General features: G+C 34.8%; 1 protein-coding gene across 7 annotated transcripts in view; it reads left to right on the top strand.

Moving 5' to 3' along the window:
* LOC123559511 (bromodomain adjacent to zinc finger domain protein 2B-like) overlaps nt 1–16,433 on the top strand; it is a 90,855-nt gene that overhangs the window by 44,011 nt on the left and 30,411 nt on the right. For 4 of the 7 annotated variants that reach the window (XM_053552607.1, XM_053552608.1, XM_045351394.2 and 1 more), the window contains exons 11-19: nt 791–898; nt 2,017–2,185; nt 4,908–5,000; nt 5,903–6,018; nt 7,870–7,935; nt 11,360–11,428; nt 13,269–13,328; nt 15,407–15,472; nt 16,039–16,101. In XM_053552607.1, the coding sequence (XP_053408582.1) occupies nt 791–898; nt 2,017–2,185; nt 4,908–5,000; nt 5,903–6,018; nt 7,870–7,935; nt 11,360–11,428; nt 13,269–13,328; nt 15,407–15,472; nt 16,039–16,101 (810 nt within the window). The remainder of the gene's footprint in view (nt 1–790; nt 899–2,016; nt 2,186–4,907; nt 5,001–5,902; nt 6,019–7,869; nt 7,936–11,359; nt 11,429–13,268; nt 13,329–15,406; nt 15,473–16,038; nt 16,102–16,433) is intronic. The other 3 variants (XM_053552609.1, XM_053552610.1, XM_053552611.1) reach the window with 3 other exon arrangements.

The raw sequence follows: 16,433 nt of genomic DNA, 5'->3' as shown, positions 1-16,433 counted from the left end.
GGTGCGGTAACTAAAAGTGTGCAAGTACTTAGTACCCGCACGCTAGTTACCGCACTGTTGGATAGGAAAGTATGCAAGCGTGTCTGGAACAGTAGACAGCGAAGTGTATTTTATTGATTTTCTGCTCTAGTGTTGGTTTATTTTACCTGGGCTTTACACATTTGTAAAGCAAGGATTTTAAGTACTCACTGAACTGCTGTATATGGCAATGTGGAACGCCTACAACTACCATATATGGATGGCTATGATACAAAACAGAAAGAACATTAAAACTCTCGGGTAAACGATTTATACTTGGGGGCCACCCAATTCATAACAGTGTTTTTCATTAATTGCATCCTTAGTTTGCAAGATCCAGATACAAGTTATACATCATTTTAAAGATCTCTAGGGGTGGCAGCAGGATCTTTCTTAATTCTTAAAATATTTTCAATATGTCAATTTTATGGCCAAAAAGAGAATTTTTCCTGTATCATTCGAGGCCATTATAGTTCTAAAAAAATTGTTTTTCAAAATTTTACAAATATTTTACAAGGAAATGTTGCTTTTCGGCTAATTAAGATGCCCAGAAAGCTTTATAACAATCAACAAAATAAAGTAAAAATGAAATTTTCAAAGATTCTTGGAAAATGTCTAGAATTTACAGTAGCAAATAGATCTACCCAATCATAATCATTTTTGATGATAATTTCGAAAACTATGACGATATTTTGAAAATTTAAAGAGGAAAAACTTTATACAGAAACGTTCAATGAAACTGTAGTTCCTCAGTTATCATTTTTCTTTTCAGTATATTGAGCGTAACAATGTGCAGGATCTGGGACGTGACCTGTTCTCCTTCAACACCAAGGTCAATGTAGGGGACTTCTATGAGGCTAGAGTTGGTGGCGGTGAAAATGTGAGTACTCATGAATATATGTGTTAAAATACTGTGCACTGTAAAAAGCACATGATAATAAATATATAACTTGAAAAAAATGTCAACACTGGACTTTGATGAGTGTGGGACAACCACACACCCACCCACCCCCCCACCCAACACCCCACCGGACATGACCCAATTTTCTTGATTTAATTATTTGTTCACAAAAAAAACCCTCTACATAAAAAGTTAAACTATAGTGACTGATGCAGTTCTGAACAATATTTACATGTAAAAACACATGACTGTGTAATCTGTAATATATGAAGAAAAGCTCTTAAAAATGTTAGTCATGACTGTGTAATCTTTGCAGTATGTAGAATATCTCTAAATTCAAGTATTTGAGTTCTTATAGGCAATCATTCAATCTACTGAAGTCGTGTTTTATCATATACATTTATTGTACATTACCCTAAAAATTTCATATTCCAACTTCTTTGACAATGATTTAACAATTTAACAAGAGTTTGGTGCCTCAGCCATTGTATGAATAAATTATTGCCTATTTTCAAAATAAATGTAATCAGTAATCACAAATGTAATCACAATTACAGATGTCAAGTCATCAGTAATCTAATTATAGCTGTGCAGAATAGTGTAAGCAGTGATTTAATTTAATCAGACTAATTGTCAAGTAATTGTAGTTTAATCAATTACAATTGCCAAGTAATCAGCCCCTGTTTTGGTAATCTGTGAAATATGTAGAAAGGCTTAAAGTACAATAGAAATGTAATATCATACATGTATGTATAAAATATAAACTACAGTAAAACACTGCTTGTCGCAAACATCTATTGCGCAAGCACCAGCTCTGATTTAAGCAACCCCTATTATATAGTCCCCAGCCATTCACTGTAATGTTCTATGTTTGGATCCCCCAGAACCTTTGATAACTGACAAGCTTATCCTCATATAAGTTTGAGCAGCTGGTAACTGTAAAATAACGTTAGTTTTTGATTACCGGTATTACTATTTGTATACATGTATATTGTTCTTCTGAAAGGGTGGATTTTTAAATACTAAATGTGTATAGATTGATTAACAGTATTGGCTATCTCTTATGTGACAAGACCTTTTGTTATTTATTTCTCTAGGGTTTTGTTAAGTTGTCAGAATCGGAGATAAAGGACCGTTTATCTGTGACAGTGAGTCGACGCTTGAAGAAGATCGAGAACCAGAAGAAACGAGAAAAGCTAAAGATGCAGCAGATAATGGCAAGACAAATGATCGAAAATAAAATGAAGCAAAAACTGGAGCAGCAAGGTTTATAGCAAATTTTATTTTGATACCTATACCAGTACAGAGACATGATCTAGGCTTTGAATTAAAGCCCCATATTTAAAGAAATGATGCAATATGATATTTGGATTTTTTGGAAATTTATAGTTTTCATCAGGGTATAGATTTAAAGTGTAAAGGGGCTGAAGATGTTTCATTAACTAAACTGTTTAGCTGTATTTCCATTTTCAGTTCAAATTAAATGATAAAATACATGCTTGAAGTATTAAATCCCATAAAGACAATTTCTGTCCACAGCAGGTGTTTGAACATGTTAACAAATGTTGTTTGAGCAATACATGAAAATCTGCTCATTTATGACATGATGTTGAGGCATAATAAAAAGCACACGCATGATTCAGTAGAATTGTATGTGACCCACGGGCATGAAAGTTATAGGGAAATTTGTTTCTTTTGTACCGTATATATTAACTAAAGAGTGTACATATAAGGGCCTCGGTGGCCGAGTGGTTAAGGTTACTGACTTCGAATCACTTTGCCCTCACTGAAGCAGGTTCTAAACTTTGCTTGAGATGTAGAAGTCTTCAAGTGAAGAACACATCCAGCTGGCTTACAGTAGGGATGGGGTTCTACTCATTTGTCTGCTCTTGTCTGAAATAATGCTTGGAGGGGTAAAATTACACATAAAGCTGGCCCTGTTAGCTCAGTGGGTATAGGTTGTGAGTTTGATCTCTTGATAAGGCAGATGATGCCCCTGACCATTTGACAGAGAGCAGTGGACGGACTTTATCCTCAGTCTCTGATTCATGCGGAGAAGAACTAGTTACAACTGGTCCAGGCATTGGGAATTCTGGTAGTTACGTTAACTGACTGCTGTAACATATCTGAAATACATCCAAACAAGAAATATCTTTAAAGATGATGGTCGGCGAATTGTATTAAGGAAAGAAGTTTATGAATTTTTCATCTAACATTTATCTTTCATCTAACACTTTTCAAATTGCAAAACTAAATACCGCACTTGAACAATTTAAATGGTTCTCTTTTAATTTTTCGCAAAGGTTTCGTAGGGTTGCAATTTTGTTTCGTTTATCCTTAGACAAATAATTACAGCAGTAGTTTGATGAAGATTCATGAAGCGGTTCATGAGAAGAGGTCATTAAACGTGTTTATATTTTTAGCTCGAGTTTGATAAAAATCCATTACATTTTAGTGGTTAATGCGAAGAAAGGCATATCTACTTTTAGCTATAGTGGTCCCTAATAGGGCCCAAGTTCCCATATAAATAAATTTGGAAGAGGACCTTATAATGATGCTCCAGACCAAGTATGACAAAGATCCACCAAGCTGTTCATGAGATGCTATATAAAGGCATTGCTAGTTTTAGCTCTAGCAGCCCCTAAAAGGGGTTAAATGTCCCAGCTGAACAAAGTTGGCTGCGGGCCTAATAAAGATGCTACAAATCAAGTTTGATCAGAATACATGAGAAAAAAATCAATTTAAGGATTTTTTATTTATTATTTTTATTTATTTCTAAAATATGCCAACTGATCCCGCTTTAACAAATGCATATTCGCTATTCATGAATCTTTGGACAATGACGTCATACCTATAAAAAAGTGAAGGTCAAGCAAAACATACAATTGTAATTATTTCAATATTTCTGTTTCATAAGCAAAGTTTGACCCGTAGTCATATCACATAGATACACTGTATGCAGCGTACCTTCATTTCAGAGTAATGAGATTCAGTCATTATATAGCATATATATAATAAAACAGATTTCAACTGTGTTCAATATTTGCATACTAAAGAAAAATATTCATATATAATAAATCAGTTAAATAATTTATAACAAATATATCGAAGCAAACAAGTACTCATTTTAATATGCAGTCTGAATAAGTCACCAAAGCAAGAAATCTTTTCATATACAGACGACAATTTTAAAAAGCACTTCTCTACATAAAAGACTCTTATCACACCCTTATTCATGTGATACGCAGACCGTATTCAGCTCTTTGTTTAATTTGATATATGTTGGTATTTGAACAGGTTTTTATCATACTTATTAAACTTACTCATCATTTTGAGATATATCAATATTCTTGCTAAATATACTGAGCCAAAGTTAGCTTTAAAACTGTGAACAGCGTCGTCTAGGATAAACGCTTTGTCTACATTTCACTCAGCGTAGCACAATCAACAGAGTGAAAGAAATTGACACTCTCGTCCAATCAGGCAGAGCGTTGCATAAATCTTCCATTTTGATAAATTATCTATAATGCGTTATCAAGTAGTTTGATTTGCAAACTAAAGTCACGTGGCATAGGTAACGAAAACTTTAGACGGCGTCGCCGAAAAATGGTATTAATCCTCACCCTGCTGAATTTCTATAATAGACTTGTCCATCTTTCAATTTCGACAGTACCATTAACTGTTAAAAGGGGTGCTCACCAAAAAGATACTGACTGAATGGCGAACAGTGCAGATCATGATCAGACTGCACGGATGTGCAGGCTGATCATGATCTACACTGGTCACAAAGGCAGAATCAGTCGCATCCAGCACGATAAGGATTAAACCAATTGTAAAATTCTTGTAAATTAATTATGTAAGATTAGATTTGAGAATGATACATACAGTAGTGAAACAGTAGCTGTGTCAAGCGTCCTAAATTTGTCTGTGTCTATTAGGTATGTTAATATCTTTTAGAAACTATCCTATGCTTGTATATGTTTGACAGAGATGGCGAGGAAGGTGGCAGAGATGCAGTTTCAGAAGAGATTAGAGAGGGAACAACAGAAAGAGCTTCTCAAACGAGCCAAACAAATGAAAAGTAAGAAGTTTGTTTGTTAGATATTCAAGGCCTTTGTGTGGTCTGTCACCTGATTGATCACAAGTTGGAGTCCAGATGCACAGGAATTAAACCACCAAGCTGTTAGCCCAAGTAGTTAAATATCTTAGCGTATGAACGATGAACCTTAGTAAATTAGATGATAAGCCACAAGAAGACCTTGGTTGTTTTCATTCTTACATGTTCAAAATTGTGCTGACTTCATTTATCTGAGTAGTAATGAGCCAGACGTCATGAGGCAGTTGACATCGTAATAGACATCACAATGCTCTCTTTCTGGTCCACACATCAATTGTTGTTTTTCACAGAAAGTACATAGCTTGACCTTGTTTTACTGGCAGTCAAATCGAGCCATGTTAGAATTGAGTATTACATCCTTTCTTTGTTCAGCTGTCTTATAAAAACTAGTTTGTTTGTTTGTTTTTGTGGCTAAGAGGCTGGATAAGAACAAAAGTTGGTGACCCTTGTATATAATTCTGTTAACTTTGGCATTACTTAATAAAGTGAGAAGAGCATTGTTCTGAAAAGAAATTATTTGCATTCCATGTTTACATATTGAATTTTACGTGTGTACACTGAATGTCACGTATTGAATAAAACATACATATAATAGATACCGTAAATCTGAGTATTTGATATCACACTCCTCATTTTACACTGAATATCTGAACTCTAAATATCACATACCTGTTGATACATCTACAATGAAATATCACAAACATAAGCGCTGAATATCACATACATTTTGACATGGAATATTCCATTTCTTTGAATAGATATTTCAAATATTTGCGCTGAATATCACAAAACTGTACTGTGAATTTCAAAAAACTGTGCCCTGAATTTCAAATATCAATTTAAAAATGAGATATATTTATTACTAGTTTTAGAGAAGAAGAAACAGCGAGAACAGATGCGGGTTTTGCGTGAGCGTGAGAGACAGCAACGTGATGAGCAACTACGAATGAAGCAGGAAATGAGAGCGCACCAACTGCTTGAGGTTTGTGCTAATTCTAGCATGCCAGTTATTTCTTAATTTTTATTATTTTTTTTTGCTTTTACTGTTGTACATACCCTGTAGGCTACAGTCTCTCCTATTTTTTTTTTATATCTTTCAGATATCTTTTTTGTTGTTCATTTATTTCAGCTCATCTGAGCAAGAGGTGTTATGGTGAGCTTTTAGGATCATTGAATGTCTGTCATCAATCTATCATCCACAGTTCCTACAAATTTTTTTTTACCACAAAACATGTTTTAAATTAATTCCAATCTAAGCATGTGAAATTCTGGTTGCCCTGGTGAGCAAAAGGCAAGAACTTTCAAAAACCTTCACTACAGAAACCCCTGGCTACTAGTTTTCTCTAAATGAAAAACCTTGAAAATCTCCACCTCTAAAACTGCATGACCAATTTCAAAATAATTTCACAAGTGTTCCTTGGGTGACCCTCTACCAAAGTCCTTTAAGCCATGTTGATTTTTAAAAGAAAAAAAATTGTCACCAGCTACTGTTCTCCATATGGCTATATGGAAAACTTAAAAAAAATCTCTTAGTAAATTGCTGATCCAATTTTTAAATAATTTCACACACATGAACCTTTGGTTACTTTCTACCTTTTATGAAATTCATTCCACTCATTCCACAATGTAAAGAAAGATGGTCACTATGTTAAAAATTTGAGAAATTCTGTGTGAGAAAGTGCTGTCTAGATTTCAAAATAATTTCACATAAATGTTCCTCATTTGACTCTTTGCCAAAACTGTTTCAGTCAGTTGTGAATCTCAGGTGAGCAGTGTAGGGCCGCCATGACTTTCGTTTACTCGAGGGTTTGCCTGTGGATTTTATGGTTTGAAATAGATTTAGACTTTTTTTTTTTATATTTCTTATTTTTAGGTAAACATGAATGTATTTATATTTAGTATTCTTTCCTTTTTGTTTGGTGAAATACTTTGATCTGTAATCAAGAAATATATTTGATGAGTTTTGTAAAGAAAGGGGGGATAAGCGTGCACTAGGTGATTTGTGTCCAATTAGTTGTCTGTTCTTGAATTCCATTCTACTATGCTGAGAAAAATGTTGGTGTGAAGGAAGCAACTCACAGGGCCTCTAATTAGTTGAAAATGTATAGAGAATTTTGCAGTGTATATTTCGATGTAAAGTGGTTTTGCAATGGTTTAATATGTGTTGAATGTGTTTGCAAACTATCTAATTTCATATGTTAAAATTCAAATTATGTTTACCAGCTAAAATAAGTTTGGTTGATGCATTTTTGGTGATAGATAGACATGCTTTAACAATGGAGCATTTTTCATGAAAAAAATGCCTGCCAGACTATGGGTAATGGAGTTCAAAGAGAAAAAAGTGCCCAAAAGTGTTTCTGAACAGATATATTTCTTGCAGTTTAATGAAAGGCCTTGTATATCTCTTTCTTCCTGAGGAGTTGGCATCAAAAGTTTAAATGTTAGGAAAGGCCCATAACACAAAACATTACAATGTGGGCATATGGAAAATGAGTTGGTTCCCTCAGACCTAATGGTGAAAATCACTGTCCAAAAGAGGCCTGTATAGCTGATCAGGTGGTGTCTTCTGACATTATTCTCGGCAGTATGTACATATCTCATGCGTCATCTCATTAATTTTAATACGTTTCTAAGGGAACATAAGTAGTACTGATAATGTCTTTAAAGCTAATTATAGTCTGTTAATGCTTAAGAGAATGTTTTCTGGATGGCGAAATTGCTTTAAAGGATAGTAAAAAAGAAAAGAAAAGAAAAAAAAACTAATTGCCCAGCGTTTTCTATATCAGTGATAGTTTTGTTGCTTAGTAATGCTTTATAATTTCTGCATGTGTAGAAAAGACGACAAAAACAGGAAGATCAACAAAGAAAGAAATATATTAAGGCCATGAAACGAGTCGAGGTTTGTCTGAGATGTTAGTTACTCAGTGATCATGCTAGTTTCTTCCTTTTTGTTATGGTCATACAGGTTCTATGTCGTGTTTCAGTTTGGGAATCAGTCACAGTGTTGATAAAATAGCCCTAATCCTTGATTGATTGTGACAGAAATAAGTCATTTGATTAGTAGGCACAAAATTTCGTGGATTTGGCCAAAATGATTACTTCTTATTTGTTTACTAGGATTTATTTTGTGGGTTTACGCAACCGCGAAATCCATGAAAATTTATCCCCCATGAGTATTAACGATTCCGCATTATACCAGTAGTAGCTAATATTAAACCGAAAAGGGAAGTCTGATATTTGTTTCTTATACAGAGATTGTTGCTCTGAAGAGAACATCTGAGAAACTGATTTACTGGGAAAGAAAACACCTGTGTTTAGTATTTGTAGAGTACATGTCATTGGCTTTAAAGAGGTGCAGTTAACAGGAGTTGGGTTTATATCAAAAGGGACTTTCAAGGGAGAAAAATGTTATTGCTCAGATGTAGATCAAGACCAGCATGATGTTTCCTAGTGGGTGGTGTAGGGGTTTAGATGATAGAAAGATGGAGGGAGCTGGCAGTTTTCAGAGATTTTGTTAGAATGACATAAAAACACCTGGGGATAATACTATACATGTATATAGATCATAACATTTTTCCATGGTCTTTGTAGTGTCAAACAAGGAACTTCTCAAACAGTTAAAGAAGCAAATGTTCAATGAAAAATGCTTTTAGAACAAAGTAATAATAAACTACTGGTACAGAATTGAAACTGGGTGTTTTCTGGTGAAATCATGTGTCACTGTGATCAGTGTATCAAATGCCAAGACCAGAGTAGAGAGCTAGTGACCCTATTGATGAACAAGATCACATTTGGTTGTCATGAGATTTGAGGAGGCCAAAACAAAAAAAAACTTTTTTCTATATTCAAATTTTTTATTGAACAGTTTAACATAATTATAATCTCACTGTTCCTCACATATTAAAGATAAACTGATTTCTTGTAGGGAAATTTTAAATTGATCAGAGAGCTTATTTCTGTTTGAGGAAAAAGAGGTACGAATGTATCAGGGATCAATTTTGTGAAAAAAGAACAGTTTTGAAGATGCATTGTATTGGTATTGAGTGTACCAATTCTGACCAGCCTGTATGACCAAAAAAACAAAACACAGAACCTGCATGACTATGCACGAGCAATGTGATATTTATATTTTTGCATGTGCACATTTTCAGTTCTGTTCATATTGCTGTGTTTGATTGTTGGTTTGAATGGTGTTCAGTGGGCTGAATGTTTTTTTCACACAAGTTTTGCTAAATTGAGTGCATAAATACCAATTTCATTGAGTTATGATAGTTTTTCATCCAACCCAAGAACAACGTATTTTCTACTATTAAGATTTTTCCTGTGTTAAGCACAGTTATCTTGAATGATGAAAAGTTGCATTTCAGATTGGTTAGCACTCTCAAAATATCATGTGAGCCACACCATGAGAAAACCAACATAGTGCATTTGCGACCAGCATGGATCCAGACCAGCCTGCGCATGCGGGCAGTGTGGTCAGATTCATGCTGTTCGCTTTCAAAGCCTATTGCAATTAGAAAAAACATTAGTAAAAAGCATGGATCCTGACTAGACTGCGCAAACGCTGGTCGCAAACACACTATGTTGGTTTTCTCATGGCACGGCTCATATGTTACTTTTATTGTTCATGTGTATGAGGTTACCTTATAATGAATAACACCTGTCTCAATTTGAATTTTGGTTATCCCCAAGCAAAATCCTCAGTCCCTTAGAATTAAAGATACTGAGCTAACTATGATATACTACTGGTATTTGAAATTTGAATAACCATAGACCGAATACAGTTCACTATATTGAAACACCAGTCTGGTTAAACAATGTACGATCATCTATGAGAGGAAATTAGGTAAAGTTTCTGTAAAAGTACTGGTTGTTAAAAACCATGTATTCTCAAGTAATGACAAATATAAAATACATACACTGTGCATAATTACCAGTGCTTGGTGTTTTTCAAGAAATTAAAAAAAATCTGTAAAATTATCATTAAAGTTGTGTCTTTATTGACCTTTAGTGCGAAAAAATCAAAACAAGTTAGAAACAGTATTATTAGTATAGCATCTTGATATCCAAGAGTATACATGTATTTGTTGCCTCACCAAATATCTATATGATACGTCTCTTTTCCAGTTGCCCTTAGTTATTCACACGCACTTTGGTCTTGCGTATTTATGCTTTCACAGGAAGTTGTCAAGTTCACGTATCTGATCACATATATCTCTCTGTTGTACTCACCTAATGTAAAGAAGAATGCGTCCAAGATCTCGGAGAGTTATTCCTAATTCAACTATTTGTCTGATCTGTAAAGAAAATTATACTGTGAAATATAACCTTTCTTGAAGTGCATGTCTCTCTTAGTGTAATCCAAGTTTTTTTATATCACTCATTATATACAAATCTGTCTTAATTAATGTACTATAAGACATTTTTAAGGTACAGTACAACTTGCATTAAGAGTCCACCTTAGGGAAGAAAAATAAAGTGGTATCTAAACACAAATGGTCTGCTAATACAACATAATTTGTTATTTAACAACACAAAATAGATCTGAAAAAGAGGTATTTTATTATACGCCCAAAGGGACGTATTATGTTATGATGCCGGTGTCCGTCTGTCCATCCGTCCGTTAGCTATTTCGTGTCCGCTCTGTAACTCTAAGGATTTCGTAGAAACTTGACACAAATGTTCACCACATCGAGACGAGGTGCAGAGCGCATGTTTGGGATTGCTCGCTTCAAGGTCAAGGTCACACTTAGGGGTCAAAGGTCATATGAGTTTGTTTTGTGTCCACTCTGTAACTCTTGAACTGCTAGGATTTTAAAGAAACTTGGCACAAAATTTAATGTTCACCACATCGAGACGACATGCAGAGTGCATGTCTCAGATGGCTAGCTTCAAGGTCAAGGTCACACTTAGGGGTCAAAGGTCATACCTTTGGGCGTATATTGCTCCGCATTGCGGAGCTCTTGTTGCAGTAAGTCTGCTAATTGACGTGGTCACTTTAGCAAGTTTGACTGTATTAGACCCATAATGACAGCTGGCAGTTTCTATTTGATTTAGTATTCTATTATATTCTGTGTATGTAATTTTGGTAGTTAAAGTCACATGCTCATGTGAGGTTAATTAATGACTGAAGCATGCTGAAACGGTATATGGTAATATGTAATTGTAGGCAAAAGTGTTTTGCCAGTCTTCAACATAAATAAGACAGGTGCTATTAAAAAAGTGTTGTTTGAATTAAAATATTGGCACATCAATGAAATAAATGCTTTTCCTTTGTGGAATCATTCCACAATTAATATATTTTTTTATCTCATCCACTTTAGTGGAATGGGAGACAACCTTGTGAGTTTTTGTCGATGGCGGTGGCGCCGTCAAGTTCACCATATGGAAATGTAAGTTTTAAGGGTTAATGGTAAAGGACATAACCTGAAACTAGAAAACATTGAAACAGAAAATTTTGGTCGGGGGGTGGGGGGCCTGTGGCATTTAAGAGTTTTATCACCATTTCAATATAAATAGGCTTGTTTCATCTTAAAGGGATAGTCACAATGCATTCCTATTTATTCTGTCCTGCAGTTACTGTGATTCAATATCTGTAATGACTTATGCAAGTCTAACCTATATTTCTCTACTGAAACAGGCACAGTGGGCCAAAATCTGAATATATATATATATATATATATATACTGTGAAATCATTTCATTTCGTGGGCATGAAATTTCGTGGTTTTGGTCATAATGGCAATTTCGTGGGGATTTGAATTCGTGGGTTTCAACTTATGAACATAAAATGAATGGGAATTTTACTTTTTCGTTGGGATTAAATTTCGTGGATTGACTCAACCACGAAATCCACGAAAATAATTCCCCAACGAATATTAATGATTTGACAGTATATGTATGTATACTTTAGTATTGCATCTCACTGGTGTGCATAAGCATAGTTAAGTGCAAGTAAATATTTAAGAATAGAAGTGGGAAAGGGTTTTCTCCCATGGTTTAAGGGCGGAAAGTTTTAGGCAGCAAAACTGTTTATTTTATTATTATTCCCACATGCATTTTTGGGAGACTTGAACATAAATTTGGAAATATGACTCATTAACTTTGTTTATGTACATTGTGAATATTATCATATAATACTTGTTAACATTTTTTTTAGGTCGTCTGATTTTTGAAAAAAATCTACGAGGTCTTGTCGTCACTTGATCGTTGTTTACCATCATTAGGAGACTATGTAGGCCAAGACCCATAACTCTGATATGCATTTTGTCAGAATTGTGGCCCTTTTTGTACTTAGAAAATTTGAGTTTACTGGTTAAATTTTTTGTTTAGGTCACCTTTTCTCAAAAACTATAAGAGCTACAGCTTTGAAACTTTGCACACTTGTTTATCATCATTAGGGGACAATATAGTTCAAGAATTATGGCCCTTTTTATACTTAGAAAATCTGAACTATAACTCTTTTCTTACAATCATATTGTCCAGCACTTGCAGACGAGCGATGGCACCCATAGGTGGTGCTCTTGTTTTGAAGTTGAGGCCATATAAATACTGTACTTGTTTGTTTCTCAGTGGTCACAATTTTGTCATACAGGGACCAGTTGGGGTTTTTTTTCACTTTTTTTTTCAAACATGTTAAATGCTTGTAAAGTCGCTGTTTGTGTGTGTGTCGTATAAATCATGGACATTTTTGTTACAACAAATGACACATGTTAATTTATACAAGCATTTTTGTTTAAGGGATTTAAATAATTTGAGATCAGTATATGTGCCTCCCATTTTGGTAATACCCATTAAATCATGTTTTGGGAACTGTTTATCATCAACTTTGTAGTTGCTCAAACCACTAAATTAAATCCCAATGGATTGATAAAGTTCCAGTTTAGGTTTTAGTCCACCAAATTCCTGCCCTACTGAAATGGCCTTTTTAAAAGAAATCAAACGATTTTATGTCTACAAAATTAAATGATTTTCATAGTAATGATAATGATGAGAAGAAGTGGTTACATCACACCCTAAATTCATGAAAAGTCAAGTTCTGATGAATACAACAAAATTTATTAAATCTCAGAGAATATTAATTTTTGCTATGAGTAAAATGGGGAAGTTGTACAAAAACGTGTACATTATGCAAAAAAATATATATGGTAGAAAGTTTCCTTATGTGTGCATTCATTGCCATGGTTTCCACATATTACTATGGTTACCAGTATGTTGCTATGGTTACTTTCAGGAACGAGAGATGAAGAGACAACAAGTGGCCATGTTAAAAGAACAAATGAGGTTGAGACAGGTTTGTTTTTTCTTTTTAACATACTTGCTTTGCCCAATAAAACAATCAACTAATAAGTAGTAATCACTTACAGCTCAACATTGTGTATTTGAAACCTAGCTTTGGGCATAGAATTCTTTTCTCTCGGGAAGCTATACAGCTGTCTGGGAGGAGGCTAGCTCAAAGAACTAATATTATAAATATATATGTGATCTGATATCGGGTTTGGTTGGCAATTCTACCTAGGTACCCACCCATGCCTGAAATAAGGACTGGCAGGACTGGTGCCCAGCATTAAAAGCTGCAAAGTTGCCATATCTGACATTGGTGTGACCTAAATTCCACAAAGCAGACAAAACAAATATCTGTGCTAATATGCTCGGAAATAAAGTTGACTGTAGCATATAACCAATTAAATAAGAGTTCACAAACCTGTATTTCTATCTTCCAATAGTTACAGCTGTTTGTTGCAAGCTAGAAAATATTTTCAGATTAATTATTCAGTTTTTTTTTTCTTACAAAATGCGTCACTGCATGTCTTCTAGGCAACAAAAGAGAGCTATATTCAGCGACTTTCATTTGTGCTGTAACATGCTTAACAATTGCCCATTCAGTGATTTATTGGTTGCTTTTAAATTGAGGGCAGACAATATTAATCATGTCTTTGTCATTAAATTTATGGATATACAAGATAACTTTTCAAATGGAAACAGGCAAATTAAGTTGTGTTAAGCTGATGAGAAGAACATTGAAAGTTTAAAATATACAACAATGTCGTAAATGACTGCTGTCAGCAGTTTTAGGTTTGAGTTGTATTGAATCGGATATGTCAGCCTTAACCTCCTCCTCATAATATCTCTGCAACAGCCTTAAAATCCCTCCCTCATAACCTGTCTGCAACAACCTTAAAATCACTCCCTCATAAGTTGTCTGCAACAACCTCAAAATCGCTCCCTCATAAGTTGTCTGCAACAACGTTAAAATCACTCCCTCATAACCTGTCTGCAACAACCTCAAAATCTCTCCCTCATAACATGTCTACAACCATAACATGTCTACAACAACTTTAAAACCACTCCCTCATAACCTGTCTGCAACAACCTCAAAATCTCTCCCTCATAACATGTCTACAACAACTTTAAAACCACTCCCACATAACCTGTCTGCAACAACCTCAAAATCACTCCCTCATAACCTGTCTGCAACAACCTCAAAATTACTCCCTCAATACCTGTCTGCAACAACCTCAAAATCACTCCCTCATAACTTGTCTACAATAACCTCAAAATCACTCCCTCATAACCTGTCTGCAACAAACCTCATAACATGTCTGCAGCAGCCTCAAAATCACTCCCACATAACCTCTCTGCAGCAGCCTCCCTTTTAACCCCTGATAGTTTTAAAAATACTATGTCATGATCCCTCTGCAACAGCCTCTATGTTCCTCCAGAATAAAGTCTGCGGCAGTCTCACTTTGGACCTCTTTGCTACCTCATAATCTCTCTGCAACAGCCTGGATATCCCTCTGGCATAAAGTCTGCAGCAGCCTCTGATCTCTCCCTCATAATCTGTCTGCAGTAGCCTCAAAAGCTCTCCCACATAGCCTCATTTCCACACTTTATCCTTTACGCAACAGTCTCAAAATTTCTCCCTCGTATTTCATTTTGAAAACAACCTTTTTACAGTACAGCACCAACAACTTGATGTATTTTCTTCTGTACAACTTCCGGTCCATGACCTCTGACTAACGACTTACCAGCTATTCCCTTCTGTCTTGAACACAAGAGTCCAGCTACATTGCTGACCACCTAATCTGAACTTTCAGCTTTACAACATATCACTACTCTCTTCCCTAATTATTGGTGAAAAGTCACATTCCCTGCTCCCAGCCACAGAGTAACAACTCTTTTGTAACCTTCCATTCTTCATACATGTACATGTACTTCCACTAACAAAACTGGGCTACAACCTCATGCATACATCCACACTGCATACAAACTTGCCATACATTTTTGGAACCAGTACCTCTTAAATTTTGAATGTGAGAATTTGAACTTTAGAAAGCTTACTTTATGACATATTTCTTGTATTATGTATAGGAGCAAGAACGACGGAGACAACATATGTTACTTCTCAAAGCACTGGAACAGAGGAAGAAACAGGAGGTAAAGACTACTAAATTTTCTCAACTAGGCCTAAAAAAATGTTTGTTTCCAGTATACCGACCTACCCTAAAAATGTGCCGCGACCCAAAATGTTTTTACGGCGTTGGAAAAAAATCTATATTTTCGCTATTTTTATACTGTTCGTTTTGTGTTGCTCTTTCTTCATTGTAAAAAAAAAATTTAAAAAAAGAATTTTTTCCTACCTACCTACCCTATTTTTGGGGGCATGTTACCGGAAACATACAATTTTTTTTTTGGCCCTATTTGGTAATGAAAACATCAATCTGACTAAAGCAAAACATATTGGGTGCAGGTGTTTCTTCTTGCCAGAAAATTGAAAGTTTAAATGCAAATTATATAACTTCAGTTTATAACGAATTTATTTTAATGAAAATGACAGAAGTTGTGCCATTTTTTGTGTGAGACCTTCCCTATTGCATAGGATCTGTAATAATCATGTAAAGTGTTCAAAATATGGTGGTTGGAAATGGTTGAATGTAAGAGATATATTTATTAGAATTGATACAAAATTTATATTTTATTATTTATGTTGTGCTTTATTGCAGGAACGGGAAAGACAGAGAGAAGAAAGAATAGCTGAAAAGAGGATGCATAGAGAAAGAAAAAATGTAAATCATTAATGGAGTTAAACTTGGAAAACGAAATTTTCATAAGCTAGCATATAACAAAGAAAAAGTACAAAAAAGACTAAGCTTTGCTGTTATCTGGAAAAATTAGAATAACATTTTTTTGAAAAATTATTCAAAAGTATTGGTATTTTGGAAACATATCATTTATTATATGGAAAGGATCTGTATGGCATCAACAGTGAATCCTTACTCATCATCATTGTCACCTCTGTCATCATCATCATCTCTATCATTTTCATCATCTCTAATGAGTCAGTTACAGCAACAAAGATTTTTCACCTGCGATGCAGATTTGGACCACAAAGCTGTGT

This window comes from Mercenaria mercenaria, chromosome 10 (assembly GCF_021730395.1).
Source record: "Mercenaria mercenaria strain notata chromosome 10, MADL_Memer_1, whole genome shotgun sequence".
Taxonomy (NCBI): domain Eukaryota; kingdom Metazoa; phylum Mollusca; class Bivalvia; order Venerida; family Veneridae; genus Mercenaria; species Mercenaria mercenaria.
This window is presented reverse-complemented; position numbering and strand designations above follow the sequence as displayed.